Source organism: Belonocnema kinseyi, chromosome 4 (assembly GCF_010883055.1).
Source record: "Belonocnema kinseyi isolate 2016_QV_RU_SX_M_011 chromosome 4, B_treatae_v1, whole genome shotgun sequence".
Taxonomy (NCBI): Eukaryota; Metazoa; Arthropoda; class Insecta; order Hymenoptera; family Cynipidae; genus Belonocnema; species Belonocnema kinseyi.
In genome coordinates, this window is record NC_046660.1 from 38449456 (window position 1) to 38463606 (window position 14151).

Here is a 14151-nt window from a genome sequence, read left to right on the forward strand (position 1 = left end):
CACTTCCACAATCCACTCACCTCAAATTTCACCACAATATCAGAAAAACTCAGCATCCACAATTCCCACTACTTTACGCTTTCATACCGGAAACGGAAGTCATTCCAAGGCATTTTCAAGAGCTTTAAAAATTTTCAAACGGATTTCGAAATTTGTTCAAATATCTTAAACATGTTAGGGCCTTTTTAGAGATCCCAAAATTTTTTAAATAGATTTCACGTCATTTGCAAGAGCTGGAAAAAATTACAAGGGATTTCTAAAGATTTAAAAGAATATGAAATATTTTAGGGTACTTAAAAATATTCCAAGGTATTTAAAAAAATTGATATAAAGTTTGAAACGATTTTTGTAAAAAAAAAAAAAAAATAATGAGGGTTTAAAGAATTTGCAAGGATTTTGGAAGACATGGATCGATTTTAGAGAACCTTAGAAGGTTTTAGGGTATAATAAAATAGTCCTCTGAATATTTCCTAGTTATTTAATAAATTTTCCAGAATTTAAGAAATTAGATCAGTTTTCATGTAATTTTACGGAATTTTCTAATGTTTTAATAAATTTAATATTTAATTTTAAAGAATTTTAATGATTTTAGGATATTTAAAATAATTCGAAGGAATTTGAAATTGATTTAATTAAATTAAATAAGATTGATTTTTAAATATTTTTAAGAATTTTAAATATTTTAGGGTATTTTTAATATATTTTAATGATTGGAACTAATTCCACTGGATTTGAAATATTCTAGGGTATTTAAAAATATTTCAAGGAATTTTGTGTAAATTTCAATAATTTGAAAACATTCCACAGGATTTTGATGATCTTTGGGTATTTTTAAAACGTTCAGGGCATTGTCAAAAGCTTTGAAAAGTTTCAAGTTAAAAGCTTTTAAGGTATTTGCTTTTCAAATATTTGGTTTCAACGAATTTTCAATTGATTTCAATAATTTAAAAGGATTTTAAAGAATTTGAATGTATGCAGTTTAATGGGACTTGAAATCTTGTAAGGTATTTTGAAAGATTTGAAATATTTAATATATAAAAGATTTGAAATATTTTAAGTAATTTTGAAATATTTCAAGGGACTTTTAATTGGTTTCAATAAATTGAGTCTATTTTAAAGGACCTAAAGGATTTTTAGGTATGTTAAGCTAGAACAACATTATCAAGGTATAGAGAAGTAACCTATTTCAAAATTTAGGGTTCATTTACGGCTAATTTGGGCCCGTGGTCCCAATTTTTCAGAGCCCTAAATGAGCACTAAACTATTCTATAAAGTGAATTTTCAATAAAATCATTTTTATTACGTTTTACAGCAGTCTTGAACCAAATTATTGTTAAGCTATTGCAAACACTATTTTTTACAAAAAAATACTAGAGCCCAAAATTGAGGACTGCGGGCCCAAATTAGTCCTCAGTGAGCCCTAAATTGTGCGAGGAGTCAAAATGGGTTTTATGGTTTTCTTCATGTATTTTTTAAAACGTTAAGGTGACACAACATCATATATAACAAAAGAAAAGGGCAAAGAAATAATGCGCGACCTTCGGTCGATGATTTTTTAGGAGCCTTGAATGAGCCTGAAATTATGCAAGAGAAAAGAAAAGAAAAAATTTTCTGTTTGCAAATTTGTTTAAACAATAATTGTTTAAAAAATTTAATGTTCCATTCAAATATCATATTTATGGAGCCCTAAGTGAGCCTTAACATAGGGTAAAAGGAATAAAATTGTTTGCTTCATTTTTACTAGAATTGTTTAAACAATTTTTTTTCATTTTTCATTATCATATTCCCAAAGTCCTAAATGAGCCCTAAATTATTGCATAAGGTGAATTTTCCGTAAAATGATTTTTAGCACGTTTTACAGCAATGTTCGGCCAGCTTACGTTAAGCTAGCGCAAACCCTATTTTTTACAAAATAAAAGAGCCCCAAATTCGAGACCACGGGCCGAAATTAGCCCTAAATGAGCCTTAAATTATGAAATAAGTTACATCTCTATACCTTGATAGTGCTGTGCCAGCTTAACATAGCTAGGATTTTTGGTTATTTTAAAAGCTGATAGGGAATTTTAAAGAGCTTTAAAAAGTTTCAAGGAATTTTCAAGGATTTTAGTGATTTTACGGGATTTAAAATATTTATAATGTGGTTATAAAGAATTTGCTAGAATTTTCAGGGTGGCCTTTGGACCCAGAAACCCGTAAATAACCGGGAATTTTATGAGACCGGAAAAATCCCGGAAATAACAGTGAATTTATTTGTCGACAGGGAATTTTACAAATTTGTAGGGGAAAAAATCTGTCCAAGTATAATTTCAACAGTTTTTTTCGAATAATTAGTTGAATCGTTCTCTTTTTCAATCGTGACATCATTCAGTTTACAATACGTAATTCGGAAATCTTTGGCTTACAAATTTTCCCGTTTAGGCTTTAATTTTTAAGCGTACATTTTTCATTTAAAGAATTTCAAAATGTAGTTCTTAAAGACTTAAAAAATTAAAAATTAGAAGCATTGGAAATCTACAATTTTGGATAAAAACCTTTTTAGTTTATCAATAGATAATGTAAATTATAATAATTTTTAATTGAACTGTATGTTAAGGATGAACAAGTGAATAATAATTGATTTTACAATACGATTCGGAATATGCTCAAAATTTAAGAATTGCCATATTTAGCGTTAAAAATTCAATAAAAACTTTATGAACTATTTTCAATTTTAAAATAACTTCAAAATAATATAATCATAATTAAAAGCTTTTATTAAATTAAAAATATTGTTTTAGGCTAAAATTTTTTATTATGTTATTCAAAAAAAGAACAATTTGTTTATATCTAGAAATACTTGGATGTTCATTTAAAATCATTAATTATAAATCAAATATTCCAAGCTACAAAAAAAATTTTAAACGTTACAATTTTAATTGTTCTATTAAAAAAGATTAATTTGTTAGTAAAATTGTTGAAATTTGATGTAGGTATAATAAATATTGAAAACATACATATTATTCCTAGAAAAAATTTGAGCAAGTTGAAGAGATATTTATAAGATCTAAAAAGTTTCAAAATTAATTAAAATTTAAAATTATTTCAAACAATTTAAACCGTCAAAATTCGGCTATTCGTATCAAAATTTTAGTGCAAATAGTACACGGTCTAATCTAAAACCAAATATAGATTTTGGCGGATTTCGAACAATAAATCTAGAAGCTTTTTAAGACGTTTGAAAGGCTTCAAAAGAGTAAAAACATTTCCTATGAAAATTGAATGATTTTTTTTTTTAGACGGATTTAAAAAAAAATTATTACGAAAGATTTTTACGAAAAATTCGAATAATTTTAATAGATGTTTAGAAGTTCTGAAAATTTAAAAAAAAAAAAAAATGAAAAACAACAGGTAAATGTTTCAAGATTTTCATATAAATTTTTGAACATTTTAAGGATTTTTAAACTGTTTAAAAGAAAAATAATTTAACTTTAAATTTAAGAAGTGTTCAGCTTTAGAGGTTGATTTTTTTTATTTCATCGACTGTGAAAATTTTTTGAGAAACGGGAAACGACCGGGAATTTTTTCTATGGATTTTATAAGATTTCCTAGAGTTTCAATGATTTTAAGGGATTTTAGAAAACTGTCAAGGTAATTTAATAAATTTTGAAGTATGTTTATAAACAATTTCACAGATTTTAGGATATTTAAAAAGCTCAGTTTTTCAGAGACCATTCTTCCGTCTTTAGTCATGATTATTAAATCGAACTTTCCAAGTTTAATCTTCGTCTGGAACGGTGCAGAATAGGAAATATTCCAAGTTTCAGTTTGATTTTATTCATTCTATTTTTCCACAGGAATTAAAAGATTTTGAAGAAGAAAGAGAGCCAATGATAGCTCCTGCCAGCGAAGAGCAGAAGCAAAGTGGCCAATCCCCTCCTTTATCCGCCGACGAAGAGAGCGATATTGAGAGTCTGCACAGTTTCCATTACAGTCCAAAGGCCGTGGATTTGCCGTCTGCAGTCAGATTAGCAAAAAGGCTTTATTCTTTGGACGGTTTTAAGAAATCCGACGTCTCCCGACATCTTAGTAAAAAGTAAGAATTAATTCTACCTTCCTATTACTAAATTTAAAACTAGAAAGCTGCAAAATTAAAACAATTTTACTAGGGTGACCAGGATGGCTTGATCGGATAATCAGGATATTATCTTACTTTTCACCCCCTACAACAAAAAAGATAAATTTTCAACCAATAAGAATAATTTTATATGAAAAAGGATAAATTTTTAGAAAAGTAGATGAATTTTCAACAAAGAAGTTCAATTTTTAAACAAAGAATTTAAGTTTTTCTGAAATAAAGAATCTTTGACCAAACAAATGAATCTTCAATCAGGAGGATTCATTTTTCACATAAAAATATGAATTTGCTACAAAATAAATTAATTTTCAATCGAAGAAATTAAATTTCATCCAAAAACATTCATGTTTCACCAATAAGATAAATATTCGATCACAAAAAACCATATTCAACAAAATAGTTAAATATGTAAAAAAAGTGAATTTTCAACTAAAGCTATGTATCTTTAATAAAAAAAAAATAAATTTCCAACTATGAATATTCATTTTCTAACAAAGAAGATTAATTTTAAACTAAAAAAGATAAGTTTTCCACCCAAAACGAAATAGTTATATTTACAATTAAAAAAAAATTAATTTATAACTATAAAAAACCAATTTAAAAAAAAAATTGGTGAATTTTTCAATCGAATAAATGAATTTTAAACCAAAAAGATTAATTTTTCACGAAGCATATTAATATTCTTAGTAGAATTAATTTTTTAACAAAAATAGTTAAAATATTTAACAAAATAGTTCAATTTGTAACCAAAGAAATGAATTTTCAACCAAGCATTCTTTTGCAAAAAAAAATGAAATTTCAACAAAATGCATGAATTTTCAACTAAAAAAGATCAATTTCAACCAAAAATAGAATAGTTGTATTTTCAGTTAAAAAAACATTTTAATTTAAAAAAACAATTAAAAAACAAGTTAATTTTCAACAAAATATATGAATTTTTATCCAAAAAGATTCATTTTTCACCAAAGCTATTAAAATTCTATCCTAAAACTCAATTACCAACAAAATAGTTAAATTTTTAAGGAAAGAAATGAATTTTCCACTAAAATGATGAATCATTATCTATAAAACTTAATTTTCAACCGAGAAGATTTATTTTCTACCAAAAAGTTTAATTTTCTGCAAAAGCAATGAATTCTTAACAAAAGAGAAAAATTTTCAATCCAAAGTGTAATAGTTTTTTCACAGTGTAAAAAATTAATTTTTAACCATAAAAACGAATTAAAAAGAATATGTTGAATTTTTCAACAAAATAAATAAATTGTAAACCAAAATAATGAATTTTTCACAAAAATATTAATATTCTACTACATTTTCAACAAAGAAGTTTAAAAAAAATTCATCTCTAATTATAAAAAAAAATACAATTTTCAACGAAACAAGTTAATTTTTGATGAAATAAATGAATTTTCATCCAAAAAGATTCATTTTTCACCAAGAAGATTAGTAACCTACCCCAAAAGAAAATTTTCAACAAAATGGTACAATTTTTAACCAAAGAAATGAATTTTAAACCGAAAAGATGAATTTTTCACCAAAAAGATTAATATTCTACCAAAAAAGCTGAATTTTCAACTAAAAAAATAATCAATTTTCAACCCAAAATGGAATAGTTATATATGCAGTTTAAAAAATTAACTTTTAACCGTAGAATAGATTTTTCATTACAAAAGTTTCATTTTGAAGATAAATATTCTACGCTGAAAGATCATTTTCAACAAAGTAGTTAAATTTGTAAAAAAAAAGAAATTAATGTTCCGCTATAATGATGAGTAATCAATCCAAAAAATAACTGCATTTTTAACCCAATAGTTAAATTAAAAAAAAAACATGAATTTTTAAAAATAAAGATTAATTTTCTACCAAAAGTATGAATTTTCAACTAAAAATATACATTGTCAACCGAAAATGCAATAGTTATATTTTCTGTTTAAAAAAAATTCATTTTTAATAAATAAAAAAAAACAATTTTAACCAAATACAACAATTTTCAACATAAAAGTTAAATTTTCAATTTAAAATGGAATAGTTATTAATTTTCGATTATAATAATACTACATTATAAACAATAATAATTAAAAATATGAATTTATAACTAAAAAAACGAATTTTCAAAAAATATTTTAATTTTTCCACCAAATAAATGAATTGCAAACCGAAAAGATGAATTTTTCACCAACAAGATTAATATTCTATGCTAAAAGATAATTTTCAACAAAGTAGTTAAATGTTTAACAAAAAAAATGAACGTTCCACTATAATGATGAGTATTCAATACAAAAAATAACTGCATTTTTAAACCAATATTTTAAAAAATAAAGATTAATTTTCTACCAAAAAGTATGAATTTTTAACTAAAAATATAAATTGTCAACCAAAAATGGAATAGTTATATTTTCTTTTGAAAAAATTAATTTTAATAAATAAAAAAACCAAAATTTTAACAATATACATAAATTTTCAATAAAAGTGGAGTAGCTAAGTTTTTGAAAGCGAATTTTCAACAAAGTAGTTAAATTTTCAAAAAAAAAAAGAAAGGTTTCTTAATCAAAATAATGAATAATTAACAAAACAGTTGAATTTTCAACCAAAAAGACTGACTTTTTTTCAAAAGTGTTGAATTTCGACCAAAATAATAGAATGGTATATTTGATAAGTTTATAAATTATGAAAATAACTTTTTCAATGTCAACATTTATATGTAAATGAGTATAATCTGTACAATATGTTAATTTTTTTTTAAATACATATTTTTCAGAACTTCCCATTTTTATAGGCAATTCGACGTTTTCCTTTCTGTTTAAGTACTAGAAAAATTCCACACTTGTCAATTTTTTTAATATTAAATTTAACAGTCACTGTGAGACTGAACTCTCAGAAATGGCGAACAAAATTTAGGTCCGCGTAATAAAAACCGCGAATTTTCCTATTTAGGCATAGAAAATAAGGACAAAGCACAAAAAACTAGAAAATCAGGAGACCGATAAAAAATCGGGACATGTCCTGACAAATCAGGACGTCTGGTCACCCTAAATTTGACTAATATTGAATCTGCACTTTTATTAATTTTTATCACATTCGTCGAGATCCTTCTCGAATGAGGCAATTGAAGGTAAACTGCACCCATCACAATAATACTACATTATAAACAATAATAATTATTTTTACCAGCAATGACTTCAGCAGAGCAGTGGCTGAAGAATATTTAAGGTACTTTAACTTCGAAGGAGACACGCTGGACGTGGCTCTCAGAAAATTCCTTGCACAATTTTCTTTGACTGGTGAAACCCAAGAGCGGGAAAGAGTTCTTGTTCATTTCTCCAAGAGGTATCTGGACTGCAATCCTGGCAGCTTTAACTCTCAAGGTAGCTATTTTTTTTTTGTAGAGAATAATACCAGGCTTCGGACTCACCACATTATTGACACTGTTTCATACCTTTTTTTTATAGCGATTACACTATTTTGATACTGTTTCTATAAAAAAGTCACATTATAGACACTGTTTTCTCACAATCGTTTGCGTTATTTCTATTTTTCTTAATAATAATTACATTATTTAAATTTCGCGGGAAAATTTATCGCTGAATCGCCTTAAATTAAAAAGGGGCCTAAGAAATAAATTTGTAAGTAAAATGATCAATCTTCAACAAAAAGTATGAAAATTTAAACAAATAGTTACTTCAATTTTCAACCCAAAAGATTAATTTTCTATAACAAAAATACTCAGTTTTTCATAAAATACATCAATTTTTATCTAAACAATATCAATTTTCAACAAAAAATTGAATAGTTAAAATGTTAAAATAATAAATGTTCAGCCAAAAAAACGAAGTTTCTATAAAATAGTTTTTTTGTCATAAAAAAAAATTTCAGCCAAAAATAGAAGAATTAAATTTTCAGTTTAAACAATCAATTAAAAAAAAAATTTCCAACAAAATAATTCAATTTTATACCCAAAAGATGAATTTTGTACCAAAAAAGATACACTATCAATAAAATGCAAAAATTTTCAACTAAAAAAGATAAATTTACAAACCAAAATTGAATCGTTCAGTTTGTAGTTAGAAAAGTAAATTTTAAATAACAAAAACGAGTTTTCAGCCAAATTCATTTATTTTCAACTAAAAACATACATTGTCAAGCAAAACTGGAACAGTTACATCTTTAGTTACAAAAATTAATTTCCATCTACAAAGAAACGAATTTTTAAACAAAGAAATTACTTTTTAATCACATTGAAGAATTCGCAATCAAAAATGTGAATTTTTGACTAAAAAGTAAAATTTTTTACCCAAAAGATGAATTTTCTATTAAAAAAAAGACGAATTTTGAACTAATTATTTTTTCAACCAAAGAAATCAATTAAATTCTTAACAAAAAATAGAATAGTTAAATTTTCTACAAAACAGAACTTTTTTCACGAATAAAGATTACATTTCTATAAAAAAAGGTAAATTTTTCGCAAAAAATGAAATTGTTAAAGTGAATTTTCAACTGAAATCATACATCTTCATGTAAACAAAATTTTAATTTTAACCATTTACACGAAATTTCAGCTAAAAAGATCAATTTTCTACCAAAAATAAAATACTTAAATTTTCAGTTAGTAAAATAAATTTGCAACCAAAAAATTAATTAATTTTTAACCAAAAATATGAAGTTTCAACGAAATAGTATAATTTGCAATCAAGAAGCTTAAATTTCTATCAAAAAATATAACTTTTCGATAAAAAATGGAACACTTACATTTTCAGTTAAAAAATGTATTCTAAATTAAAAAAAACTAATAAGATGAAACTGAATGCAATTTTCTATCGAAATATACAAATTTTTAGCAAAGTACATGAAAATTTAACCAAATATTTGAATTTTTAAAGTAAGAAGATTAATTTTTAACAAATTATATAAATATTCAACTAAATAGTTTGAATAATAGATGTGACGTTAGTCCAAAATTTTGTTTGGTTAATTTTTCAGTTTATATTTTTTTTCGTTTGTTATTTTTTTAAACTAAAGAGATTAATTTTTTAACTAAAAAGATAAATTTTAACATAAAATGAAGTAGTCAAATTTTCAATTAAGAGAATTAATTTTTAAAAAAATTTTTTTACATAACGGTTAACTTTTGTAACAAATAGTTATATTTTTGACCAAATTGTTAATTTTTTAAGCCACAAAGATAATTATTTTACAAAGCAGTTTAATTTTTAACTCGACAATATGTTTTTAAATTTTAAAAAGTTTAATTGCACCAAAAAAGGCGGATTTCCAACAAAATACTTGAATCCTAAACTAAAACAGGTTATTTCTAAACTCAACGCGTGCATTTTTAACCAAAAATTTTATTTTTTGCGATAAAAAAACGAGTTTTCAAGAAAATACATCAATTTTCAACCGAAGGGTTACATTTTTTAATGAATTGTTGAATTTTCAAGCTGAAAATATGAATTTTCAAAAAAATAGTTGAATCCTCAACCAAAACAGATTAATTTTCAACCAAGAAGATGAATTTTTAAAACAGAATATTAATTTTCTACCAGCAAGAGGTAACTTCTTCAACAAATAACATACATTTTTAAGCAAGTAGTTGAATTTTAAAATAAGAAGATTAATTTTCTACGTAAAGGTGACTTCTCAAATAATACATACATTTTTAACACCGTAGTTGAATTTTAAACGAAGGAGATTTATTTTCTACAAAACACGATGAATTATTAACAAAATAAATATATTTTTTACCAGATAATTGAACTTTCAACCGAGGAGATTAATTTTCTACCAAAAAGATGAATTTTTAATTACAAATATAATAGATCATGCCTGAAAAAAGATTTTAATTTTAAATAAAAAACAATTGAAATTAACAACAACAAAAAATAATTTTCTACAAAATACATCAATGTTTTAACCAAATAGTTGAATTTTCCAAAAAAAATTGGAAGTAGTTAAATTTACAATAAAAAAAATTTCTATAAAAAGGCTTAATTTTTTACCAAATGGTTGAATTTTTACAAATTATTTTAATTTTTCACCCTAGAATATGAATTTTCGACAAAAAAGTTCATTTTCAAGATAATGGTTAAATGTTCAGTTAAAAAAAAAAAATAATAAAAAAATTAGCTTTAAGGTATTTAATTAAACTTTTAACTAAGGATTTGAATTTCTAGCCGAAAAAGTTGCAATTTCACAATAAAATGTAATAGTTGATGTCTCAACAAAAACAGATTTTAATTAAAAATAAAAAAAGTTGGATTTAAAAAAAGGAAACGAATTTTCAACAAAAATACTTGAATCTTCAACTAAAACAGTTTTTTCTGTAACAACAAAAATTTTTGTACAGACAAAATTTGTATCCAACCCTAAAAGATGATAGTTTCTCAAAATAGTTGAATTTTCAATCAAATTGTTAAATTTTTAACAAAATATTTTAATACTCAACTAAAACGTATTAATTTTCAACCAAACGTTAGTATGTTTCACCAAAAAGATGATTTTTCAATACAGAAAATTAATTTTCTACCAATCAGTTAAATTTTCAAAAGAACAGGTAAATTTTTAACAAAAGAAAAGAGTTTTCTACGAAAATTATCAATTTTCAATCATAAAAATGAATTCTAAAAAATTTGTTCAAATTTTAACCAAGAAGTGGAATTTTTGAGCCGAAACTACGAACTTTCTGTAAAACAATCCAATTTTCAACGAAAAAGTTAATTTTCACCCGAAACAGATTAATTTTTAACCAGGCAATTATATTTTTAACCAAAAAAGAATACATTCCTACAGAAAAATATGAATTTTCAAAGAAAATATTGTTAGTTTAGAAAGAAAAATAATGCAATACAAATTTTTTTATTTTCAAGCAAAAAAGACGAATTTTCCACAAGAGAGTTGAATTTTCAAACAAAAAGTATGACTTTTAAATAAAATTGTCAAATTTTTAACAAAATAACTCAGTTTTGAACCAAATAATAAATTTGTTAGCCAAAAGAGATGAATTTCTAACCAAAAATAGTTAATTTTTGTATGGAGTTCTATTAGTTCAGTTCGCATTCGCGTGAAAACGAAGGAAAATAGAGAAAAGACTGTAAAGCCTTCGATAAATAAATAGGAATTTTTAAAATTTATAGACTGAAGAATAACATTTTAAATAAACATTAAAATCTATTTTTCATACTTAAAAAATATGACGTTAGAAAAATGGAAATTTTGCATAACAATAAAGTTGATTTTCCATTGAATCCTTTTTAGTTTCGAGCCACACAATTTTAAATTTAGGCTACACATGTGTTAAATACTCGAAAAATGTTACGAAACTATTTTGACATATTTGTTTAAAAATTGTGACACGATTTAAACTACTTTTGATCTTCGAAGTGAGTCCGAAGCCTGATAATGTAAAAGTTAAAATTATTGATTTTATTACTTCTATAAAAAAAATATATATATAAAATTGTGAATGAAATCGCCAGATGCTGTTCATACTCTGACCTGTGCGATAATGCTACTTAACACGGATCTTCACGGTCAAAACATTGGCAGAAAGATGTCTTGTTCGGAGTTTATAGAAAATTTGTGGGAGCTCAACGACGGCGATAATTTCCCCAGAGAAGTGCTCAAACAGCTTTACAATGCTATTAAATCGTTTCCTTTAGAATGGGCGTTGTGAGTATCAACTGTTTTTCTCTCTTCTTTCGCACCATCAAGCGCTGAGAGTGACTGAAGAATTCCATCTCGATTTATTTTCTTTTTATCAAATGTTTAGTCTCTACAACGAATTTTAATTGCCTTCACTATTTATCTTGTAAAACCTTGTAACTGAGGCTTTTCAATTAGAAATTCAAGTCGCCCAAATTTTAAATATGCCGGGTTTAAAACTGTAGAGCTTATAGGCTTGAACTCTTAAAAATTATTCTTCATTTCTGAAAACTTTGTAGTTGATAGTGTTTTTCAGAGTGTCTACCTGACCGGGAAATTGAGAAAAAAAATCGGGAAATGACCGGAAATGTGTTTCAACGACCGGGATTTTTTTTATTACACCTAAAAATATAATTTTTCAAGAAAAAAGTTCTTTTTTAACAAAACATTTCAATTTTCAATAAAATATTCGTCTTTTATATCAAATTTTTTTGTTTTCAAGCAAAAAAGATTAATTTTCTACAAAACAGTTTATTTTTCTACCCAAAGAGATGAATCCTCCACTGAATAAGATTTTTCAGTCAAGAAATTTTCTACAAAACGGTTGAATTTTCCGCCTAAAAATATAAATTTTCAGGAAAGAAGTTCAGTTTTAAACAAACATTTCAATTTTCAAACAAATACTTGAATTTGATATGAATCTGTTAAGTTTTCAAGCAAAAAAGATGAATTTTTTACAAAACAGTTTAATTTTCTACCAAAAAATGTGAATTTTCAACAGAAAAGTTCATTTTCACAAAAAAAATTGTACGAAATAGTTCAATTTTCAGCAAAAGAGATGAATTCTTCACTAAAAAAGATTTTTCACTCAAGAAAGACATTAAATTTTAACCAAATTGTTCAATTTTGAAGCCAAAAAGACGAATTTTCTGTAAAAGTTTAAAATTTGCAACCCACAAATATCAATTTTCCACTATAAATTTAATTTTCAAACAAATATTTAAATGTTCTACCAAAATAGTTGAATTTTCAGGCAAAAAAAAAGATGATTCTTAAACTAAGAAAGATTTTTCTGTCATGAAAGGAAAACATTTTAAGCAAATAGTTGAATTGCCAAAAAAGAATTAAATTTTAACCATTCAATCAAAGAAGAATTTTCAAAAATTAGTTGAATTTTTAACTAAAACAGATTTAAATTCTACCAGAAGAGTTGAAATTTTAAACCAAAAAGAACTATTTAAAAAAAAGAGTTCAATATCCAACGAAGAATATTAATTTTCTAATTAAAAAAAAAAGATACAATTTTCAACAGAATACATGAATTTTAAACAATATAGTTTAATTGTTTACAAAACTGTTCAAATTTAAAGATAAAAAGACGAATTGTATACAAAAGAGTTGAAGTTTCAACCCGAAAATATTGATTTCCAACAAAAAGTTAGTTTTCTACCAAACAATTGGATTTTCAACCAAATCAACTTAATTTTCTGCAAAAATGTTGCATTTTCAAATAAGAAAAGATTATCTTTCTACAAGATAAAAAATTTGTAAAGCAAAAGAACGAATTTTTCAGTCAAGAAGAGAAACATTCCACTAAAATGTTGAATTTTCTAGTTAAAAAGACGATTTTTGCTGCAAAAACAGGTATTTTCAACAAAATAGTTAATTTTCAATAATAAAAAGTTATTTTCCAACCAAACAGAATTTTTAACTAAAACCATGAAATTTTCGAGAGAAAGTAGCATTTTAAAATAAAATACAATTTTAAGAAGAGATATGAATTTTTTAATCAAAAGACGAGTTTTTGTACTAAACACTGTACAATTTAATATAGGTCAGTTAAATTTTCAACAACAAGAACAATTAATTTTCAAAAAAATAATATGTGAGTATTTAAAAACGTTTTTTATAATTTTCTGAAACATTTTGAAATGTTTGAAATCTCCTGAAGTACGAGGGTAGTTCAATAAGTCCTTAGAATGAAGTATAAAAACAATTTTTTTTGGGTAAATTTTTTTTTATTTTTCAACATAATCTCCTTGGAGCTCTATACACTTGGTCAATCCCTTTTCAAGTTTTTTTAATCCTTCAGAAAAGTGCGTTTTCGGAAGTTCCTCAAAATAAGCACTTACAGAGGCAATGACGTCTTCGTTGTCTGGAAATCTCTGTCCACCGAGCCATTTTTTCAAGTTTGGAAATAAGAAAAAGTCACTGGGGGCTAAATCTGGTGATTACGGTGGGTGTTCGACTAATTCGAATTTTAGTTCTTCAATTTTAGCCATTGAAACGAAGCATGTGTTAACTCGGGCGTTGTCGTGATGAAAGAGAATTTTTTTCTCGCCAAATGTGGTCGTTTTTTTTTAATTTCTTCTTTCAGCTGCTCTAATAATGATGCATAATAT

The 14151-nt window shown here is 25.0% G+C and overlaps 1 protein-coding gene across 4 annotated transcripts in view; it reads left to right on the forward strand.

The window, feature by feature from the left end:
• The window catches only part of LOC117171154 (PH and SEC7 domain-containing protein 2), a 156317-nt gene that overhangs the window by 109046 nt on the left and 33120 nt on the right, over positions 1-14151 (forward strand). For all 4 annotated transcript variants that reach the window (XM_033358211.1, XM_033358208.1, XM_033358209.1 and 1 more), the window contains exons 6-8: positions 3834-4072; positions 7286-7479; positions 11584-11776. In XM_033358211.1, coding sequence (XP_033214102.1) covers positions 3834-4072; positions 7286-7479; positions 11584-11776 — 626 coding nt within the window. The remainder of the gene's footprint in view (positions 1-3833; positions 4073-7285; positions 7480-11583; positions 11777-14151) is intronic.